This window comes from Pongo pygmaeus, chromosome 23 (genome assembly GCF_028885625.2).
Source record: "Pongo pygmaeus isolate AG05252 chromosome 23, NHGRI_mPonPyg2-v2.0_pri, whole genome shotgun sequence".
Classification (NCBI taxonomy): Eukaryota; Metazoa; Chordata; class Mammalia; order Primates; family Hominidae; genus Pongo; species Pongo pygmaeus.
In genome coordinates this window covers 44,594,789-44,618,702 of record NC_085931.1, presented here as the reverse complement: position 1 = coordinate 44,618,702, position 23,914 = coordinate 44,594,789, and the positions used below count along the sequence as shown (strand labels likewise).

Sequence of the window (23,914 nt, the reverse complement as noted above, 5' to 3'; positions counted from 1 at the left end):
GGCTGGTCAGGAGAACCCCAAGACCCCATGGCAGCAGGCTGGGCAGGAAAACTGCAACTACTTATGAAAGGCATGCAGTTTATATAACATTTTCACTTAGCACCTGTATTAGTCCATTTTCATACTAGTATAAAAAACTGCTTGAGACTGGGTAATTTATCAATGAAAGGGGTTTAATTGACTCACAGCTTAGCATGTCTGGGGAAGCCTCAGGAAACTTACAGTCATGGCGGAAGGTGAAGGGGAAGTAAGGCACCTTCTTCACAAGACGGCAGGAAGGAGAAGTGCTGAGTGAAGGGGGAAGACTCCCCTTAGAAGGCCATCAGATCTGGTGAGAACTCACTCACTCACTATCATGAGAACAGCATGGGGGAAACCACCTCCATAAATCAGTAACCTCCACCTGGTCTCTGCCTTGACACAGGGGGATTATGGGGATGATAGGGATTACAATTCGAAATGAGATTTGGGTGGGGACACAAAGCCTAACCATAACAGCACCCTTTCCCTAACAACCTCCAGTGGGGGTGGCACCAGGAGGTTGCCAAGTAGCACCACTTCAATCACCCCAAAACTCAGGGCCTCAATTCCCTGTATGGCCTGTATTCCATGGGGCAGTTTCGGAGCTCAGATGTTTCTTACAGACAAGGAATGAATCTCCAGGTTGGCCTCTCCTGGATTCTCCAGTTCAGAACACACATTCAGGTGCATCTGTCAAACTGGGTCATTCTCAGGGTATGCTTAAGTTATTGCTGTCAGGTGCATTTACCATACACCATTTTAATGACTACTCACCACCTTGGACCAAATTACCACGGAAGTTCCTGTCATCCCTGAAATTATACAAATGGGAATGATTGTGTGAATTGATATGCTGGTGATGAGTTGAGATATCAAGACAAAAGGACTTTTGAAAGACTTTCGGCTCAGAAAGTCCAGCTATAAATAGCTTCATTGCTTCCCAAGCACATTATGGGGATTAACTAATACATGGTTATAAAATATGTTGACAAATGAAGTACCTTACTAATGTTAATAATAATATAATAATAGTGGTGCAGGATGCTTCTTTTGGCTTTTACTGTTAATTACAGTAATTAGATTTATTTTCCAGACAAGATTTTTAGCAAATTTTCATTTAAGGCTTGCTTTGTTACATCAAATCAGTTTTACTTCTGCCATATGCTTGATGACATATTTCAAAAGGTAGTAAAAGAGTAATATAGGCACACTTGCACACTAATGCCAACGCTGACAATTGCTGTGACCTGTTGGAGAGAAATTCATACAATGTGGAAAGACCTTGACCCAGTATGACCACCTTAGGGACTCTCCCTTAAAAAGAGAACCCTAACAATAGAAAAACCTTTTATAAAATATTGCTTTATAATTATAAAATTGGATAATACTTAAGAACGGAATAAATAATGGAACATTCTCTTATGGTAAACCATGTACTCAGTTTTGAAAAGTATGGCATACCGTGAAGTAATGCTTATATAAAATAAGTGAAAATATAATTTAAAATGGGATGCATAGTATATATTTCAGTATACACACACATGCATATATGTGACATGTACACATATACAGGGTCAAAATGCAGACTAGCAGAAAATACATAAGAAATAGGACTTTCGCATGTTGTGTTTGGGTGGTAGAAATAAAGGTAATCTTGTTTTTTTTTTGAGACAGAGTCTTGTCCTGTCATCCAGGCTGGAGTGCAGTGGCCTGATCTTGATGCAATCTCAGCTCATTGAAACCTCCACCTCCTGGGTTCAAGCGATTCTCCTGCCTCAGCCTCTTGAGTAGCTGGGACTATAGGCATGCACCACCACGCCCGGCTAATTTTTTTTAGTGGAGATGGGGTTTTACCATGCTAGCCTGACTGGTCTGGAACTCCTGACCTCAGATGATCCACCTGCCTCGGCTTCCCAAAGAGCTGGGGTTACAGGTGTGAGCCACCGTGCCTGGGCGTAATCTTGTTTTTGTTTTCAGTGTTATATATATTTTTGGTTGTGTCACCATACAACCTCTATGGTGAAGAAGAAAGATGGATGAGAAAAATATATACAAATTATAAATGACAAAGGTTTTTTTGTTACCCAGTAGAAAATAGCACCATACATGTCTGTATCACCTAGACGGCAGGATATTCAGCGGAAAATTGGGGGGAATGCCTGTGACTCCATTCCCAGTTGCAAATAAACTGGGAAATATTGCTGCTCTTCAAGGAAACTAAACTCTTAGGGAGCAGAGAAAAGAAATATTTATTTAGCAACTAAGTGTTTACCTCCTGGGCAGGAAAGTGGATCAGCTTGTAAAAATTTAGTATTTGTTTGCTAGCATGATCTACTTACTCTCACACTCCACAGCCTTGTTGGCAGGATGAAGCTGGGTTATTTGCCTTACTTTGCATATCAAGTAGTTGTTTTTGGTTTTGTTTTTTTAAACTTCACTTGTGCCCCTGAAGGACATGGTGAATAAAAGAGCATATTCGTGACCAGTATCTGCCTTTAGTTGTCTTACCCCTTATTCAGGCTTGAATTCATTGTAGAACTGTCTGAGTTGTGCATAGAATTTGAATAAAACAAAGAAGCAGGCCTAGGTTCCGGTTCTGCTCCTACCAGGCCTGAGCTGGGTGACCCTAAGCACGTGCCTCTACATCTTGGAGCTTTGGCTTGTTTCTTAACCTGCCTTAGAGCCCCGTTTTGAATATGGGAAGATAGGCTCTATGTAATACTTGTCTGTATTTTATTTATTTAACAAATACAAATGTAGCTCTTGCTCTGTATCAGGGTCTGTTCCAAATGTTTTCCAGATATTAAGGCAATGATTCCCCATATGCCTTCAGGAGGTGAGCACTATTATGATGTCCATTTTACTCAGAGTTAAACTAAGGAACAAGATGGTAAGTCATGGCTCAAGGTCTCAGTGAGAAGATGGGCAGAGCCTAGTTGGAAACCAGGCAATCTAGCTTCAGAATCTGAGCTTCTTAACAAAAAGAAGTTATCATTTTTAGTATCATGCTTCTTTTTTCTTTTTTTTTTTTTTTTGAGACGGAGTCTCACTCTGTCACCCAGGCTGAAGTGCAGTGGCACAATCTCGGCTCACTGCAAACTCCGCCTCCCAGGTTCAAGCAGTTCTCCTTCCTCAACCTCCCAACTATCTGGGATTACAGGTGCCTGCCAACCACACCTGGCTAATTTTTGTATTTTTAGTAGAGATGGGGTTTCGCCATGTTGGCCAGGCTGGTCTCGAACTCCTGACTTCAAGTGATCTGCCTGCCTTAGCTTCCCAGAGTGCTGGGATGACAGGTATGAGCCACTGTGCCTGGTCTCATTATTCTTACTTTTACTTTTAATTTTCGTTCTAAGTGATAGTGTAGATGTTGTGATCTCCTTAATCATTTTGATGCAGGATTTTTTGTTCCTTAGCTCAACTAGGTCTGGGTTCTTGTCTCGTGACCAGGAAGAATTAGGCACACGGACACTCAAAGAATGAGCAACATGGGAAGTTTTCTTGAGTGATGAAACAGCTTTTAGTGGGGAGAGGATGCGGGGTGGTCCCCCTACTCAAAGGCAGGAGAGTTCCCAATATAGCTGTGCTCAAGGCTTCTTATGGGTTCAGAATAGGAAGTGCATGCTGATTAGTTTGTGACTATGCAAAAGAGGTTAAAGCAAAGGTACCACACAAAGGTGGGCATGATAGTGTAGAAAACCAATTAGGAAAGGGTAGGTATGTGTAAAATAGGTGAAAGGATGTGGATTAATTAGATGGAAGCACACCAAAGAGGGAGGCAGGTTCTCAATCCAGTTCAAGAATTTACCCAGGACTGTTTCTGGCTTGATGGTTGGATTTCACTGGGGACCTGTTCCTTTCTGCCTAGGCATTTGTCTGCCTTTTGCCTCTATCAATTCTCACCCGTTCCAGGTATGTATTTTTGAGGTGTTAAGTGTAGAATCAATACAGGTTTTAAAGGCCTGGGCATCAGTATTTCTAGTTAAGTCTTAAGAAAATAGCATAGGCAGGTGATATCTTTGAACAGGTAAGAGATCAATGGTATTTGGTCATACCCATAAATATTAAAACCAAAAAGAACTGCTTTTTATAGTGCAGATGTTAAGCTTCACGTGGGCTATTGTATTTGAATGTTATCCTGACCTGGTGCCATTATCCCCATAAACAGATGGGGAAACCAAGGCTCAGGGAAGTTAAATAGTTTGTTCAAGGTCACAGATGAATCAGTCTCCAACCTGGACTCTGCCAGCCCCTACAATCCATGCTGCTTTTACTGCATTACAAGGCCTTTTGATTTTTCTTGAAAGTTGCTTTGTTCTTCTCTTTTGGAAAGCTTTTCTGATATGGCACTGACTTGTCCTTGAATCTTCGCATATCATCAAAGGCACTTGGCCACTCTCAAATGAAGGACTCACTGAAAAACTCTCATTCTGGCTGTGGTGATTTTCTGAAATGAGTCCTATTAAATCTGTAAGTGCAACAGATTCACTGAGAATTCAAGTTGCTGTCACACGTGCTTTCTTTTCCTAAGATTGCCGTTGCATTGTAAACTTAATAATTAAAGATTATTTCAGCTCAAATGTCCTTGTATATTTTAATGAAAACAGGCCCTAGATTGCCTTAGAGGGACCGTGGCACGTTCCTGACAAAATAAGAAAGAAAGGCAGGAAGAAAGCAATGGCTTAATCATCTTTGCCTCTTTGTAGTACCATATTTATTGCACCTCAGCCTGGAACAAGGGAGCAGTTAAGGAAACCAGAGGGAGCAGAAGCGTTGCTCATTAAGAGTGGAGTCTGCAGGCTCTGCTGGAGAGGAAGCACACACTTGCTTCCTTCTTTGGTGTAGAATTGTGGTCTGGTCTGTCTGTGAACCACACTTGATGTCTGCAGCAATATGTGGGTTGCAGTAACCCAGGCATGCTATGTGGGACCACTCTATATTAAGATGTGTACCCAAGCTGGCCTGGCCAGGCAGAAGCTTTATCTAAGGGGCCTCAGGCAATGCTCGCAAGTGTATTTATAACTGGTAGCTGGCATAAAAGACTATTTTAGATGTTACACAAATATAAAACTAAATAGCATTGAATCATATATTGAGAAAATTATTCCTCTGAATGAGTTTTTATTATCTGCGGTTGGAGAAATTCTCTTTGGTGTAAATATGTCCTTAACATCTGTCTAACTCTTGCTAATCTCCCTTTGAACAAAAGAGAATAGGATGTAGACTCATAGGCTTTGGCTGATTTTGGAATTTGCAGGGCTCTGTCATTAAAACTATTTCTTACCTTCCTGAGTTAGGAACCAAATGTGAAATAAGGCTCAGAAGTCACACATATAAAGAATGAAATAAGTCTCCTTTATTGCCGTTAGTCTTGAGTATAGGATGTTCTTTCGACTGTGGCCACAAATAGGGCTCTCATTTATGTCTCCATGAATTGGACTTACCTCCCGGTCAGAGGCCAGCCTGGACAATTGCAGGGTTTCCCACATGGGCACACCATTTACTGCTTAGCACATCCCCCTAGGGAAGGAAGCCCAGAAACAGAAGCAGAGCAGGCCTCCTTCCCTCTCCCAAATATGCGGGTCAGACCAACATTCCAATATTTATCTATTACTCTGAGGTGAATAAGTAAATAGGATAAAATTTGCTCTTAAAAGTGTACAATGTAGTGGTTGTTTAGTAAATTCACAGAATTGTGCAACTATCCTCAGTATTTAATATCAGAGCATTTTTATAACCTTAAAAAGAAATCCCCAGCCCCAATACTACTCATTTCCTCCTCTTCCCATCCCATACCAACCACTAATCTGCTTTCTGTCTTTTTGGATTTGCCTGTTCTGGACATTTCATGGAAGTGAAATCATACAGTATTTAGTCTTTTGGACTGGCTTTTTTCATTTGGCAGAATGTTGTCAAAGTTCATCCCTGACGTAGCATGTATCAGTTCTTCATTTATTTTAATTACCCAGAAATATTCCATTGTATGAATATACCCCATTGTATTATCCATTCATCAGCTGATGGCCATTTCAGTTTTTTCCACTTCTTTTTTTTTTTTTTTCTTTTGAGACAGTCTTGCTCCGTTGCCCAGGCTGGAGTGCAATGGTGTGATCTCAGCTCACTGCAACCTCTACCTCTTGGGTTCAAGCAATCCTCCTGCCTCACCCTCCCAAGTAGCTGGAATTACAGGTGCCTGCCACCGTGCCCAGCTAATTTTTTAATTTTTTTTTGTTTTTGTTTTTGGGAGAGACAGGGTTTCGCCATGTTGGCCAGCCTGGTCTTGAACTCCTGACCTCAGGTGATCCACCCACCTCAGCCTCCCAAAGTGCTGGGATTACAGGCGTGAGCCACAGTGCCCGGCCATCCACTTCTTGACTATTATGAACAATTCTGCTAAGAATGTTCTGTATAAGCTTTTGTGTTGACATCTGTTTTCATATTTTTATAGATATTTTTATTTTTATGCTTAATTTTTTGAGAAATTGCCAAACTGTTTCTCCTACCAGCTGCTTCATTTTACAGTTCCACCGGTAACCATTGAGGGTTCCAATATCTGCAAATTCTTAATCACTGTTTGTTATATATCTTTTTTATTTTTGCCATTCTAGTGGGTAAGTGGCTTATTGTGGTTTTGATTTGCATTTCCCTAATGATTAATGATGTTGAATGTCTTTTCGTGTGCTTGTTGGCCATTTGTATATCTTCTTTGAGAAATGGTTATTTAAATCCTTTGCTCAGTTTTTATTGGCTTACTTGTCCTTTTATTGTTTGAGCTGTAAAGTATCTTTATATATTGCCGATACAGGTTGCTTATCAAATATATGCTTGAAAATATTATCTCCCACTCTGGTAGTTTTTCACTTTCTTGATCATGTCCTGTGAAGCACAAAATTTCTTTCTTTTTTTTTTTTTTTTTCCTTAACACGAATTTATTTCATATGGTTCTGAAGTTGGGGCAGTCTGAGATCAGGGTGCTGGTCTGAGATCAGGATCTGGTAGGAATGGACCCTCTTCCTGGTTTGCAGATGGCCACCTTCTTTCTGTATCTTCACATGGCAGACAGCAGAAAAAGAGAAAGGGTTTTTTAAAAATTATTTCAGTGAAATCTATTTTTTTCTTTCATTGTTTGTGCTTCAGGGATCATATCTAAGAAACAATTACCTAACCCAATGTTAAAAGATTTGCTCCTACATTTTTTTCTAAGTGCCTCTGTACCTAACTTCCAGGTAATTGTGTCAAGCTGTGGGCATTTGAATCTCTTTGGTAATTGTGTCAAACTGAGGGCATTTGGATCTTTTTGGTAATTATTCATGTGTTCATTTATTCATTCTTTCCTTAAACAATCACTGAGTGTTTCTACCTGTAAGGGGCTGTAAAAAAAAAAAAAACTAGGGATAAGATTCTTAACAAAATAAAGCACCCATGCTAAGATTCTATCTAGCAGGGAACAAAGAAGTAAATAGTCGATTATTTCAAAGATCTGAACTAAGGTTTGAGCACAGACTCAGCTGGAGCCACTAAGAAGGGCATCCGACACCGTGGAATGGCCTCCTCAGAGCCGTGGTGTCTAACTTGAGAACAGAAGGCCAGACGCAATTAGCGGGGTGAAGTGTAGATGGTCCGGGAAAAGGCAACAGCATGGGCACAAGCCTGCCAGGAGGGCATGCTCAACCCTGGAACTGCACCCGAGACCAGCTAGATGCTCTCTAAGCACTGGGGTTGTAGAGAGAGTAAACAAGAGAGGAGGTACTTTGTGAAGCTGGAGAAGCTCTATCCTCCACAGCTGACAGTCTCATGGAGGGTGGGAGGTAGTCTTGGAGGTTAACATGGAGATTTCCAGTGATAATAAATGCTAGGAAGAAATCTGACAGGACAGTGGGATGGAGAGTGATGGGGGAGATGGGGCTGCGTTGGATGGGGTGACTGTGGAAGGTTTCCCTGGGAATGTGGCTCTTGACTTTATTCCTGAAGGAGGAGCAGGAGCTGGTCACAGGCAGAACTGAGGGAGAAATGGCTGGAGTGCAGGGTTTAAGGAAGGGGTGTGAAGACATGAGCTTTGAGGGACAGACAGGGTAAGATCGTTGAAGGTCTCTTTTGCTCCATGCGAGAGGCTGGGGCTTATATATTGTACAGTGAGCAAGGGGTTGTGTGATTACATTAGAGCAAGCATATGGCTTAGGGGCTAGAGGATATATCAGAGTGAGTAAGAGAGTCAGAAAAACAGTGAATATATTCATGAGAAAAAAGAGTGAATATATTCATGAGATATCCCCAAGGTTGGATAGGATAATGAAGCTAACATTCACTAAGTCCTCACTTCCTGCCAGTCCTTGTTGTAAGTGCTGCATATGTTTTAGCTCAGTCGATCTGACAATAACTATAAGGCAGGAGCTATTATGATCAAGCCCGTTTTGAAGATTTGGAAACTGAGACTCAGAGGTGAAGAAGCTTTCCCAAGGTTCAACATTTGTTCCTGACAGAACCACGTTAAGAAAAGAAACAGGCAGTTTTGCTTTCAAGACCCAGCTCCTAACCATTAAGCTAAGCTGCCTTTCAGGACTTGAGGTTGATTGTGTGTGTGGCATATAGCTGGGGAGGGGGCCCAGGGCATGCCCCCATTTCTAGCTTATGAGGCTGGGTGAATGAGGCACCTTTAACCCGGGCAGGAAATTCAAGGGGAAACCTGTGTAAGGGGCCAGGAGAGGGAAAACTGATTTCTGTTTTGGAAATTGAGGAAGCCACTCATCCATGCAGTCCTCCAGAATAAACCCAAGCCCCTGTTTACCGTGTCAGGCGGTGCTCTGGGAGCTAGGATGCAGCAATGAATGCAAGACCCAGTCTGTCCCCAAGGAGCTTACATTCTAAAGAAGAGACAGGTTCCAGACAAACACTCCACAAATCATTAGAAACTTGGTGTGTAGTAGCCGGGCGTGGTGGCACATGTCTGTAATCCCAGCTACTCGGGAGGCTGAGGCAGGAGAATCTCTTGAACCCAGGAGGCAGAGGTTGCGGTGAGCCAAGATCGCGCCATTGCACTTCAGCCTGGGCAAAAAGAGTGAAAACTCTGTTTCCAAAAATAAAAGAAACTTGTGTGTAGTAGCATTGTAATTGGGTGCTTCTTGATTCCCAGGGACCTGTGGGATGTGAAAGTGGGGCCATCTGGTTGACAGTCAGATTTACAGGTTAAAGCTCAGGGGAACTATTTCGGCTTACACAGAAGTTCCAAGAAAGGTGGTCTGGGCGGTATTTTCAGGTGCTTGTGCCATGGCTTGGTGAGCCTAAAAGGAAAAGGCGACTGTCAGGAACTGCAGTCTGGGCCCAAATTCTTACGATGGCACCCAAAGTGGAACATTAATGGAACCCCTCAAGCATGCTGTCTGATAGGAGTCAGACACAAGCTGCTGATAGTTAGCCCGCCTTTGATTGCTGAGACAATATCAGCAAACTGCCAAGGTCTTGGTTGTCACCTGGGCTGAGGGGCTCATGTGTTTTCTGATTAAGCATTTGTATATTCTCAGGGAAGCTAATGAAACCCACTATTCCCTTTGACAATGCAGACACCTAGTATTGCCATAAAGGTGAGGGTGAGTTTCTTTCTGGATTTACTCTGCCTTCTGGACAGATGCTTTAAATAGACCAGAGGCAGAAGAAGATTGAAGGAGGAAGCCCCATCCTAGCATCTTTCTTTAAGGGCTTGCTCCTCTTACCCCACACTGGTCCACCTTCTGCTCTGCAACCAGGTTAAAACTTCCCAGAATTATAACTTCTATTTGCTGCCTGCCGAGCCTCCAAACCTTGTCTGGCTGTTTCTCTTAGAGAATGAAATTTGCAGTTCCTAGGAACTCACACATTCTAGCCCAGTCTGTCCTGAAGACATGGTCTCTCTTTTTTTCTTTTTATCCTCCCTATTTCTGGCATGAAGTAGGTGTCCAGTAAATGTTGTTTTATGATCCACCCAAATATGACTATTGTTCTTTCACAGACCTGCTCTGTACTTTACCACTTTTGTTCCTTTCTTACTCTATCAGAGTCGTCCCTTGGTATACAGAGGGGATTGGTTCCAGGAAACCCACGTAGCCAGAATCTGCATATATTTAAGTCCTGTAGTTAGCCCTATGTCACCTACCCCTGTTAAATCGTTCTTGTGTTGCTATAAAGAAACACCTGAGGCTGGGTGCTGTGGCTCATGCCTGTAATCCCAGCACTTTGGGAGGCCGAGGCAGGCAGATCTTGAGGTCAAGAGTCCAAGACCAGCCTGGCCAATGTGGTGAAACCCCATCTCTACTAAAAATACAAAAATTAGCTTGGCGTGGTGGCGGGCGTCTGTATTCCCAGCTACATGGGAGGCTGAGGCAGGAGAATAGCTGGAACCCGGGAGGTGGAGGTTGCAGTGAGCCGAGACCATGCCACTGCACTCTAGCCTGGGCAATAAGAGCGAAACTCTTTCACTGGGGGTGGGTGGCGGGAAACTTGAGACTGGGCAATTTAGAAAGAAAAGAGATTTAATTGGCTCACAGTTCTGCAGGCTGCACAAGCATGGTACCAGCATCTGCTTGGCCTCTGGGGAGGCCTCAGGGAGCATTCACTTATGTCAGAAGGGCGAAAAAGGAGCAGGCACATCACATGGTGAAAGTAGGAGCAAGAGAGAGGGTGGGAGGTGCCACAATCTTTAAACAGCCAGCTCACATGAGAACTCACTCAGTATTGTGAGGACAGCACCAAGCCATTAGGGATCCACCCCCATAACCCAGACATCTTCCACCAGGCTCCACCTTCAACGCTGGGGATTACATTTCAACATGAGATTTGAGTGGGGGAAAAATATCCAAACTATATCATTCAGTTCCTGGCCCCCCAAATGTCATGTCCTTCTCACATTTCAAACTACAATCATTGTTTCTCAACAGCCTCCCAAAGTCTTAACTCATTCCATTCTTAACTCAAAAGTCCCAAGTTCAAAGTCCCATCTGGAGATGAGTTCCTTCTGCCTATGAGCCTGTAAAATCAAAACGCAGTATTTACTTCCAAGATACAATGGTGGTACAGGCATGAGGTCAACACTCTTATTCCAAAAAGGAGAAACTGGCCAAAAGAAAGGTGCTACAGGCCCCCACACAAGTCTGCAACCCAGCAGGGCAGTCATTAAATCTTGAAGCTCTAAAATAATTCTTGACTCCATGTCCCATACCTAGGGCACACTGGTGCAATGGGCAGGCTCCCAAAGCCTTGGGCAGGGACACTCCTGTGGCTTTGCAGTGTACAGCCCCTGCAGCTGCTCTCATGGGTTGGAGTTGAGTGTCTGTTGCTTTTCCAAGCACAAGGTGCATGTCGCCAGTGGATCTACCATTCTAGAATGGGGACGATAGTGGCCCCCTTCCCACAGCTCCGCTAGGCAGTGTCCCAGAGGGGACTTTGTGTGGGGTCTCCAACCCCACATATACCCTAAGCACTGCCCTAATAGAACATCTCTGGTTGGCTCTGCCCCTGTAGCAGGCTTCTGCATGGGCACCCAGGCTTTCTTATACATTCTCTGAAATCTGGTAGAGGCTGCCAAGCCTCCTTCACTCTTGCACTCTGCGTCCTGACAGGCTTAACACCCCATGGAAGTTGCCAAGGTTTATAGCTTGCACTCTCTGAAGCTGCAGCCTGAGATGTATCTTGGGCCCTTTGGGCTGAGGCTGGAACTGGAGAGGCCACTATGCAAAGAGCAGCCTTTTGGGGTGGTGCAGGGCAATGGTGTCCTGGCCCTGGCCCAGGAAACCATTCTTTCTTCCTAGGCCTCTGGGCGTGTAATGGGAGGGGCAGCCTGAAAGACTTCTGAAATGCCTTCAGGGCCTTTTTCCCATTGTCTTGGCTGTCAGTACCTGGCCCCTTTTTAGTTATGCTAATATCTCTAGCAAGTTGTGGGTTCTTCTCCCCCACCACCCACCACCACCCTAAAAAGCTTTTTCTTTCTTTTCCACATGGTTAGACTACAAAATTTCCAAATTTTTACACCCTGCTTCCCTCTTTAAGTTCCAACTTTTAGATCATTTCTTTGCTCCTCCATCTGGACACTTTGCTGCTTAGAAATGTCCTCTGCCAGATACCCTAGGTTGTCACTCTTAAGTTAAAACTTCCACAGATCTCTAGGGCATGGACACAATACAGTCACGTTCTTTGCTAAGGCACATCAAGGGCGACCTTTAATCAAGTTCCCAATAAGTTCCTCATTCCCATCTGAGAACTTGTCAGACTGGACTTCAATGTCCTTATCACTATCTGCATTTTGGTCACAACCATTAAACCAGTCTATAAGAAGTTCCAGACTTTCCCTCATCTTCCCATCTTCTTCTGAGCCCTCCAAACTCTTTTAGCCCCTGTACGTTACCCAGCTCCAAAGTTGCTTCCATATTTTCATATATTTTATAGTAGTATCTCACTCCTGGTACCAATTTTTCTGTGTTAGGCTGTTCTTGCGTTGCTATAAACACCTATGACTGGATAATTTATAAAGAAAAATGGTTTAATTGGCTTATGATTCTGCAGGCTGTACAAGCATGGCACCAGCATCTGCTTGGCTTCTAGGGACACCTCAAGGAGTGTTTACTTATGGCAGAAGGTGAAGCAGGAACAGGTACATCACATGCAAGAGGAGAGTGGGAGCCAGAGAAAGTGTTTAAAAAAAGAGAAACTCTTTTTTTAAACAACCAGATCTTGAGAAAATTCACATCATGAAGACAGCACCAAGCCATGAGGGATCCGCCCCCATGACCCAAACACTAACCATCAGGCCCCACCTCCAAAACTGGGGATTACGTTTCAACATAAGATTTGGATGGGGAAAAATATCCAAACTATATCACAGCCTGTGGGAAAAATCAGCCCTCAGTATAGCTGGGTTTCCCATTCCAGGTTTTGTTGAAAAAAATCCATATGTCAGTGGACCCATACAGTTCAACCCCATGTTACTCAACGGTCAACTGCACTTCCCTGCTGAATGCCTCCCTTTCTCCTCCTCTACCCATTTAGAGCTCCGATTTAATTGCCACATAGTTCATGGAAACCTCCCAGAGTCTTCACTACCAAAAAGTCATCTCTTTCACCCTCACCATCATGTAGCTTTTGTGTTCCTCCTTGTAGAGTTGTCATATGTGGTTGTGCAGGTTGTTCTCCATCTAACTCTAAGAGTGTCCTGCATAATATTACTTGTTGGTCTATGTGGAAGGCTCCCTGGGAAGTGGGCCATTCTCAAGCTCTGTGGTTGTGTGTGGCAGCCCAGCACAGCGGCGCATCCATGTTCTGACGTTTGTGGAGTGTTTTGTATTCTGTCTTCCTCTGACTCTCCAAGATCATAAGCTGCCTGAAGAGAACACTCGTAGCTCATTCATCACCTGTATCCCTGTTGTAACTTATATGTAGTTATTGCTTAATAGCTCTTTGTTGGATATTCATTCAGCCCGTTTTTTGTCTGTGCTTGGAAGAACTAATTGAAAATACTTCATCGAAAACGCGATGCAGAAGTAGTAGAGAAAAAAAGCAGTATCATAAGTTAATGTTGGTAATAGATAACCTGTATTGAAATCTTACCATATATCAGGTAGTACTTTACTAAGCACTTTATGATTATTATGTCATTTTATCCTCACTGTTATCCAATATAATATTCCTTGCTTCCCGTTATCTCATTCCTGCTTTGAAAATGAGGAAATTGAGGCCTTGAGAGATGAAGTGACTTGCTTACAGTCACTCAGTAGGTACTGCAGCCAGGATGCCAAGCCAGGCATTCTAGAACACAGCCCAAACTCCGAACTGTTGATACAGATTGTGCCATCAACTGTTTCTGCCCTCTTATGATGGTGGTTACAGTGATAATACAAGGAGGGGCATTGGCTTTTTGTTGTTGTTACAGGAATATCTATTGAGGACCCATGATTCTCCAGGTTCTTTGCTGGATACTGTGGATGGGGATGAAAAGATGGTTTCTGTCCTCCGTGGTCTCACAGTAGGGACAAGGAGCCAGCAGTTTGAATACGTATCACAATGCCTTGCTACAGATGGCAGATGAGCTTTTCACACAAGGTGCAGAGTTAGCAGGAGAAAGACACAAGGAAGTGCTCAAAGAAGGTGTCCAGGAGGAGATACTTACAAAGGGAATTTTGAAGAATGAACAGGAATTCATGGGGCTTCCAAGCAGGGAAGGGCATTCCATGGAGAGGGAACAGCACAAGCAAAGATACAGAAATGTGGAAAGTATGATGCGTTAGAGCAAATATAAGAAGCTTGGTCCATTTATTATTGTCACCCCATGGCTAAAATTAAGCTGCCCATCTACTGTAGATGAACATGCAACTTGACCATGATATAGGCTTACCTTTATCCATTCTCCGTTAATAAGAATCCATTATGGCAACTATGGCCTTGGGAGACAGTCATGGAAACACTGAGGGCCAAATGGACCATCTGTCTCCCCGGTGACTTTGTCCTGCTGCCTCTGACTTGGCCCTCAGCTAAGCCACTGGCCAATGGGCTAACACAGCATTGTCCCTTCATGCCACCAAGTATCACCAAGGCCCAGTGGCAGCTTATAGGGCATTTAGGGAAGCTGTAGGGAAGGTATGCCCCTTTCCCCTGAGCATGGTGAGCATAGATAACTTTATAGGAAAGTTGCAGTCTTCAGGCAGTGGGTCCCATGGGGAAATTCTGTAGTGCTGACTGCTTTTTGATTCATTTATTCAGTTTATTACCCTTAGGCACCTGTTATGTGTATGGCGGGTTGGCCTTGAGTAATAACTTTCTTCATGTCTAGACCCACCCATTCAGCAGCAGCACTGGCTTTGCCATCCCCGCCTTCAGCTTGGTGTGCCCAATCCCAGACTCACTGTCCTCCTCCAAGGTGCCTTTCTCATTGTATCCCCTGTCCTGGAGCCATTGCCACCCACCCAGGAACCCCAGTGTGGCCTTCTGCTCCTCCCTCTCTCTTTTTTTTCTCATATCTAAGTTCTGTTCTCCTGAAATCCTCTAGATCCAGCTTCCTTGTTGCTCTTCCTGGGATAGACGCTTTTTTTTTTTTTTTTTTTTTTTTTTTTGAGATGCAGGTTTGCTGTTGTTGCCCAGGCTGGAGTGCAATGGTGCGATCTTGGCTCACGGCAACCTCTGCCTCCCAGGTTCAAGTGATGCTCCTGCCTCAGCCTCCCAAGTAGCTGGGATTACAGGCATCCACCACCACGCCCGGCTAATTTTGTATTTTTAGTAGAGACGGGGTTTTGCCGTGTTGGTCAGGCTGGACTCGAACTCCTGACCTCAGGTGATCCGCCCACGCTGGCCTCCCAAAGTGCTGGGATTACAGGTATGAGCCACGGCACCTGGCCAACAGTGTCTTAATCAGATTCTCATTTCACATCCACCAAGTCTAATATTCTCCTAAATGACATGTCTACATCTGTTCCCCTCATCTGTCCACAACTCACCACCCATCTATCCATGCAGTTCATTTATTCAGCTCCTACTCTTTTCTAGGCACTGAGCTGTAGATCATGGGTCTGTTCATTTGAACGTGTCTGATGTGACCTTTGAGCTTACTGAGACTCACAGGAGGGATGTAGACAAGTAGACAGGCAACCACTACATAAGGATGAGTAGGCTGGTACGTATGGCTGGGATAACAGTTAGGAAGGACCCCTGACCTAGACGTGGGTAGTCAGGAAAGGATCCTAGGAGCAAATGATGGCGGTCCTAAGGCAGACTAAGATATAACCAAGTGCTAAATGTGGAGGTGCAGGGTGGGCAAGACTGTGAGCTCCATGACGGCAGGAACGGTGCGGGTGTGTCTGACTCATCACTGTGTCCCCAGCATCCAGCTCTCCCCTGACAAATAGGGTGTACTCAGTGAGGATTTATTGAATGAGCAACTGCAGGACAGTTCCCTGCAGAGCAAGCTAAATATGATAAGGCCCACGGTGGAGAGAGAGCACAGGGTAGGGGGTGGGAAACTGAGAGATGGTCTGTATGTCTGGAACATAGGACAGGTGTGAGGAGTGACCATGCCGACGGCTGAGAGCTAAAAGGCCAACACCTCCCTGAAGTCCTGCCCCCGACACCTCCCTGAAGACCAGTCTATTTTTATTTTATTTTATTTTATTTATTTATAATTTATTTATTTATTTTATTATTTTATTTATTTATGTATTTATTTATTTATTTATTTATTTATTTATTTTGAGACAGGGTCTTGCTCCGTCGCCCAGGCTGGAATGCAGTCGCGCAATCTTGGCTCACTGCAACCTCCACCACTCAGGTTCAACAATTTTCCTGCCTCAGCCTCCCAAGTAGCTGGGACTAAAGGCATGTGCCACCACACCCAGCTAATTTTTTGTATTTTTAGTAGAGATGGGGTTTCACTGTGTTAGCCAGGATGGTCTCAATCTCCTGATCTCATTATCCGCCTGCCTCAGCCTCCCAAAGTGCTGGGATTACAGGCGTGAGCTGCGGTGTCCGGCCCGAACTGTTTTAAGTAAACTTTCATTGCATTCTCGTGTCCGTCCTTCTCCGCTCCAACCCTGGAGCCCTACTAAGCCCCTCCGCCCCCGACCCCCACTCCTAATACACCCTGGGCCCAGCCTTTGTCTCCTGTTGCTCTCCTCAGATTGCATCCCCTCTGCCTTCTTCTCTTGTCAAAGTCCTGCATTTCCCTTTAGGGCACAGCTTCCCTCTCCTCTTACACATCCTTCTGACCCCGTCAGAATTGGCTGCTGCTCTTACTCCCATGGAACTTTGTGTTCTTTTGTAGTCCTTATCACATTCTGCCCTGTGCTTGTATTTAACTGCGCTTGTCTGTCTCTGAGCAGTATGAGCTCTTTGAGGTCAGCGGGCCAGGTCATTCTCATCTTTGTATTTCCCACAGTGCTTTATTTCTAGTAGGTACTCATTCATGGCATAACACTTTATGTCATTATTTGTAGTAGCACAATAGTATTTATGCTAGTAGTTCTTGACTGACGTATTGCTTTGTATCTAGCCGGTAGGGCGCATCTGCTATTGATTATTATCCCATGTTTATTTTTGATGTGCCGTATTTTGCACTTCTTATTTTGTTTAATCAACACAGCAGCCTGATGAGAAGGTCTTTCTCCACATTTTCCAGAATGTAGAAATAGTGCAGAGGGGTAAGTGACATGCTCAAGATTCCCACTCATACATTTCAGACCTGGGTTTGGAACCCGTTTTCATTTAACTCCGGAAGTTTTGCCCTTGCGTAATGCTCCTTGGTATTTTGGGTGCTGCCTCAGTAAAAGCAACATCAGACATCTCAGCTCCTAATTGAAAGTGTTCAAGGCATAATGAAGTTGTTTGCCACCAGAATCTGATTTTATTATCAAAAGTATTAAAGTAACCACTTTGTTAGCACAGAATCCACTTTGGTCTGAGTTCTGGCCATCAAAGCTTTCAGTAGAGGCTAGAGGCCATTGGCTTAGTGTACAAACCTGAAAGTGGTCTATTTCGGATGAATAAAAGCTATAGAAATATTAAAAGTGAGGACAGGCTGTTATGGGTGATGGGAGCTCCCGATGACTCCATCTTAAAGCCTGGTTTTCTTTTGGAGAGGAACAAGCAGAAGACAGAACTTACACTGTGCTATGGGAGAAGTCTCTTGCCAGCCGCCTGCAGCCAGTCTAAAAAACTTACCCTATGTTGTTGTGTTTCTGTGTTAAGGCTGATAAGTCAGATATAAAGGTTGACCACATTGTTAACACATGCTCTACTTAGGGCTTTCAGAAAAAAATGAATCCTAATAACAGGTATGGCGTTTGGCCTGAATTGGGTGTCAGTAGTGATTGGTGGTTGGTTGTCACTTCTCTGAATCACGGAGGTTGGGTGAGATGCCTTCTCTCCTTTTCAGCTCCTGCAGCCTCACCAGTGAGCACTGGTTTCGTAACATTCCAGATCTACTTTCACAATTGCCGTTAGAAACGTGCCCCGCCATAGGAACTGTGAAGAGTGTGTTTTTGCAGCCGTAATTCAAAGAGCCGTACCTCTCCGCCTGACCCTTCCTTCTCACACTCCCCACAGACGGAACCCTCTGCACTTCCACCTTATTGCTGACTCCATTGCGGAGCAGATCCTGGCCACGCTCTTCCAGACCTGGATGGTGCCCGCCGTGCGTGTGGACTTCTACAATGCAGACGAGCTCAAGGTATGGGCAGGAGGGGAGGCACCTCCGTGATCTCCTCTAGCTGGAAGCGTTATTGCTTGGGGTTGAGTAGACTGTAGCAATGCCAGAAATCTCAGCTCCTCACTGAAAATGTGTAGGGTGTAAGGAGGTTGTTTGCCACCAGAATCTGATTTTATTATCGAAGTATTAAAGTAACCCCTTTGTGTGCACAGAATCCACTTTGGTCTCTGAGTTTTGACCACCAAAGCTTTCTGGAGATGCTGGAGGCCATTGGCCTGGTGTATAATCTGAAAGTGGTCTGTGGTAGCTGTCATCTAGAGAGTTCCATTACCCAATGAAGTAACGGCTGAACTCAGACCCCCATGGGCTGGGGTTTAAATTTGCGTATTGTCACTTACTGATCAAAAGACACAAAGTAAACCACGCATCTCTGCTGGACCTGTTTTCTCATCAGTAGAAAAGGTGGATGAAATACCAAACTCATGGGGATAATTAAGAGGTTCAAATGAGAGAATATATTTGAATGTGCTTTCAAAAGACACTGCTGAATAAATATTAAAGGTTATGTCAGGCTGGAGGGGTTTCAACCAAATGAAACCTTTTTGGTCATCTCATCCCCTTGCAGTTTTTTTTGTAGTGCCATTTTGCTTGCATCATGTTGAGACCCACAGCCCGGTTAAGAAGTCCTGTATATTCTGGCTCTTGATTCTACTTCTGGTCTTGTCACTGGCATTCCTGTAAACCTTCGCTATTCCTTTAACTCTAAGTAGCAGAGCACACCTCTGGTTCCCTTTGCCCCCTCTTCTGTGTTTGAGTCTTTGCTTATTCTGTTCCTTCCATCTGATATTTCCTTCCCACCTATCTTGCCACAACTCCTGTTCATCCTTCAGGACTCAGCTGCAGTGCCAACTCCTCTTAAGAAACAGCCTGACTTCCACAGGAAAGAGGAAGACATATTTTGTTCACTTGTCTATCTACTGGACCCTTCTTAATGGGGTAGGAGGAGAGGAGTCGCATCTTATTCTTTTCTGTATTTCTGGTGCGTAGTAGGTACCCGCTAATGCTTGTGGATTTAACAAATTGCTGTGATTAGAGGAACATGTAACTTTGCAGAAATACACTGATGCTCTGTCTCCGATCACCTTGGGAAGGACTCAACACCTAAGCATGAGGCTGACTCTGGCAAATTGCTTGTTCCAAACCTCATAAAGCCATTATCTTTTCATTTTAGAGCCATAGCATTTTTAATAGATCACTGACGTGCTGGCCAGAGTTTCTGATTTTCACATATTTCAGGCTCTGAGGTTGATGGAGATGTTCAGAATTTAGCATTTGGGGATTGTCGTGGTAATTTGCGTGCCATTCCAATCTATTCTGAGCTAAAATTGATTAACACTCTTAAAAAGGGAAAAACAAAATTTAGCAAATTGCTGCGCTAATTAAGGTGAAAGCAAGCCACTCTGTCTCCCAGGGTCTTAGCGCCAACACCATGGGGGAAAAGCAACACGGGAGGAGGAGCAGCAGCTGGTTCCGAAGGATGCCTCTGCCGCTGTGTTCACCATTTGCCTTTCTTTGGGTAGGAGTCCAGTGCCATGTTCCCTGTGAGCCTGCACCCTTTACTTTGTAAGAAGACACCGAAGTGTGCTGGGCGTAGTGGCTCATGCCTGTAATCCCAGCACTTTAGGAGGCTGAGGTGGGGAGGATCGCTTGAGCCCAGGAGTTTGAGACCAGCCTGGGAAACATAGTGAGACCCCCACCTCTACAAAAAAATTTTTAAAATTAGCCAAGTGTGATGGCACACACCTGTAGTCAGTCTAAGCTGCTCTGGAGGCTGAGGCAGGGGGATCACTTGAGCCCAGGAGTTCGAGACCAGCCTGGGAAACACAGTGAGATGCCTGTCTCTACAAAAAACTAGCTGGATGTGGTGACTGCACCTGTAGTCCCAGCTACTCTGGAGGCTGAAAAAGGAAGATCACTTGAGCCCAGGAGTTCAAGACTGCAGTGAGCTATGATCGTACCACTGTATGCCAGCCTGGGTGATAGAGTTGGCATGTGGTACAATTGTAGTGGTTTGCAGTATGATGTGGTACAATCATAGTGGTAAGATCATGGCTACATGACTGTATCATTTTTTTTCCTCAAAAAAAAAAAAAAAGGAAAAAAGAAAAAGAAAATACAAAGTGATTGAGGAAAAAACTAATTTCAAATCCTGGTTTACCGCTGAAGAATTCTCTAACTGGTTTTGAACCTTGGTTCTCTCAGCTCTCAGATGGCTTGGGACTGAGTCAGCCACAAAGGAAGGGATGAAATAAGATGGCTCAGTGTACACAACATGACAGCTTCTTAAAAATGCTTCATTCCACTTGCAGCCAAGGCCAGAATGACTTAAAATGCACTTGGGTGGTGTGGCCGGTTGTGAAATCCATCAACAGCTAAGAAGTTGAAGGAGTAAGGTACCATGGACTGGAATTCACTCCTGGAAGCCCCTTCCATGAGGTCTCGGATGAGAGGGGAGACGGGGAGGAAACATTGATGCTCTGACTCTGTCATGCCTACTTTAATCCAGGGAGACCAACTGTCTATTACTTTACGTGCTGGCTTTGTTTTTTATATGTATATACATCCAAAATAAATCCTTCATGGCTTAAAAAATAATAATTAGAAAATACAATCTGATACGTTCAAAAGAATATTGTCTCTAGAGTCCTGTCCTCTAACCGGATCTCTACTATCGAAGACTTCATCAAAGTTTCCTGACACCTGCTTTTTATTCCCCTACCAATTAACCACCTGTCTCTCTCACATTCCTGAATCCCATGAGAGTGTTGTCAGAATCCAGTACAACAGTGAGTATGAAAGTATTTATAAAACGTAATTTTTTCATAATAATAGTAACTATGGTTCATGACAAAGCCAGGATGAAAACCCAGACGTGTCTGACTCCATGATCTATTAGTCTGTCTGTGTTTTAGTTTATACGTAACCCAGATCAACAACCCCAAAGCCATGATCTGCCTACTCCAACAGCCTGACAGCCCCCTCTGCAGTGGTATCAGCATCTGCTTAGTTGCTGATCTGGAACTGAGAGCTCATCTTTGTCCCTTTCTCTTGCCCTGGGTCTAACCACATCACACCCTAGCGTGGCTCCACCTCCCCTGCACCAGCCTAGTCCATGCTCTGTGATCTTTCCCCAGCACGATGGCAAGTGTTGTTCACACTAGTCTCTTCTCTCCACTGCTCACCTCTCCTCCCCCGTATCTTTTCTCTCAGTAGCAAAAGTCAGCTTTCCAAAAACAAGCGCAGTCATGCCACTCTTTTCCTCTGGGTAAAACCTTCCCTGGTTTCCTACTGCTCTGAGATAAAGGCCACAGTTTTTGTTTGTTTGTTTGTTTTGCAGACAGAGTCTTGCTCTGTCACCCAGGCTGGAGTGCAGTGGCGTGATCTCGGCTCATTGCAACCTCCACCTCCTGGGTTCAAGCGATTCTCCTGCCTCGGCCTCCTGAGTAGAGTAGCTGGGACCGTAGGCGTGCACCACCAGGCCCAGCTAATTTTTATATTTTTAGTAAAGACGGGGTTTCACCAAGTTGGCCAGGTTGGTCTCGAACTCCTGACCTCAAGTGATCCGTCTACCTCAAGTGATCTGCCTACTTCATTCTCCCAAAGTCCTGGGATTACAGGCATGAGCCACTGCCCCCGGCCGAGGCCACAGTTCTTAACCGAGTCGCATCTCTCTGCAGACGCTGGCTCCTGCCTCCTTCCAAGTTGTTCTTGCAACACTTGCGTCCTTCCTCACCCTCCAGTCCTGCAGATTCACTTTGCTCCTTTCCCACCAGAGCGTGAGCGCCTTTGAACAGGTTATTTCTTCTATTTAGTAAACTGTTCCCCAACCTCCTTTCTTTTCCCCCATTGCTAATGAATAACAAGTTCCTTTGCTAAAGTTACATGTCCTCAGGGAAACTTTCCCTGCCTTTATCTTTTTATAGGAGTTGCTTTGTTACATATTCTCCTAGAATCACATACATTTCTTCCATAAACTCAACACAGAGGGTATTCTTTCATGCTTTTGTGTGATGAGCTAATAAATGTCTGTCTGTCTCCTATACTATAAGGTCCCAAATCTGTTTTTCACCACCTTTGTATCCCAAATGCCTGGCGTGAGGCTTTTAAAGATGTTCGCTAAAACATCTTTAAAAGAAGCTTTATAGATGTGTGCTAAAACTTATAAAGATGCTTGCTAAATGACTGGCTTATAAAGATGTTTACTAAATGACTGATACACAATGAATTTAGAGCTGGGTCCCTAAGAATAATAAAACCAATGGCAAAGAGTTTCTTTATCACTGTCAGGCCCAGGAATTCATGTTTCTTTATCACTGTAGAGCCCAGGGTCACCACATTCCTAATGCCTATTTGTGTCCCAGAGGCTTGTGTGGGCAGCCAGGAGTTTGCCCACCAGCCACCCTGAAGTCGCATAGATAAGGCAGCTCCATTTGCACCAGCCCACCTCCCAAGAGCAGCTCTGGGACAGGTGAGTGAGTGTCTTTCCATGACAGGTATGCTAGGAAGGAAACACATTAAAACACCATCCAGTAGATGACCTTAGGGAAGGAGGAAGAACAGGAGAGAAATGGACTTGTGCTGTGTTCCACAGTTGCATTCAGGAAGCATGTCAGATGGTACCCTCAGCAGACACACGTGACGGCCTCCCTTGATATAGCTCCAAGAAATCACTTTGTACAGCTGTTGGAAATGGCATTTCTCAGAAATGTTCCTGTGGGCCCCTTATGATATCTGTTAGTGCTGGAGAATGAAGTAATAGGGAACAGGACATTTGTGAGGGATTGGTGCATGATTAAAAATGAACTGTGGGAAATTCGCAGTGGACTGGTACACTTCTCTCTGTAATGACCAATTAGTGGGGATTTGCAAATAGTGATGGCTCAGCCTGCCTATCTCTGTGGCCTGTGAAATGCTCATTGGTTTTCCCGATGTTTACATGGCCCGTTTGTTTCCGGCCTCCAAGTCCAGGCTACCAGGACTGAAGGTACCTCTGCTCTGAACTCCACTCAAAACATGCAGCTCCTGTCTACAGGAGGAGAACTTATTTTTGCATAGAGCGTTGTCAATGATGCGTGCTGTCACTCATTTCTCATGATGACCCTGGGGGTTGGAAAGATAAGTATGATTACCTCCACCTCACTTAAGTTAAAGTGTGGGGTTGAAGAGCATTTGCTTAAGATTAGGCTGCTAACAAGTGCTGATGCTGATATTCGACTTTTCCCTTCCCAAAAGAAATGATATGAGATAGAGGATTGTATAATTCAGTAGACATGGATGTATTGGAGATCTTAAGGGAATTTGAAAGATAGGGGCCACAGCCCCTGGGGAATGACTGTTGGTTACCACTGTCGAGTTGCACTTGAATTCAAAATTCCTCTTTTCCATGACTTTGGATCCCACAGGCTGTGGTCTAACATCTATTGCTTAAGAATCACTTACTCAACCATTGTGGAAGACAGTGTGGCAATTCCGCAAGAATCTAGAACCAGAACTACCGTTTGACTCAGCAATCCCATTACTGGGTATATACCCAAAGGATTATAAATCATTCTACTATAAAGACACATGCACATGTATGTTTATTGCGGCACTATTCACAATAGCAAAGACTTGGAACCAACCCAAATGCCCATCAATGATAGACTGGATCAAGAAAATGTGGCACATATACACCATAGAATA

At 44.3% G+C, this 23,914-nt stretch overlaps 1 protein-coding gene across 3 annotated transcripts in view; it reads left to right on the top strand.

Annotated features, from left to right (window-relative positions):
* Positions 1–23,914, top strand: part of LARGE1 (LARGE xylosyl- and glucuronyltransferase 1) — a 657,275-nt gene that overhangs the window by 301,000 nt on the left and 332,361 nt on the right. For all 3 annotated transcript variants that reach the window (XM_054469723.2, XM_054469722.2, XM_054469721.2), the window contains exon 5: positions 18,070–18,193. In XM_054469723.2, the coding sequence (XP_054325698.2) occupies positions 18,070–18,193 (124 nt within the window). The remainder of the gene's footprint in view (positions 1–18,069; positions 18,194–23,914) is intronic.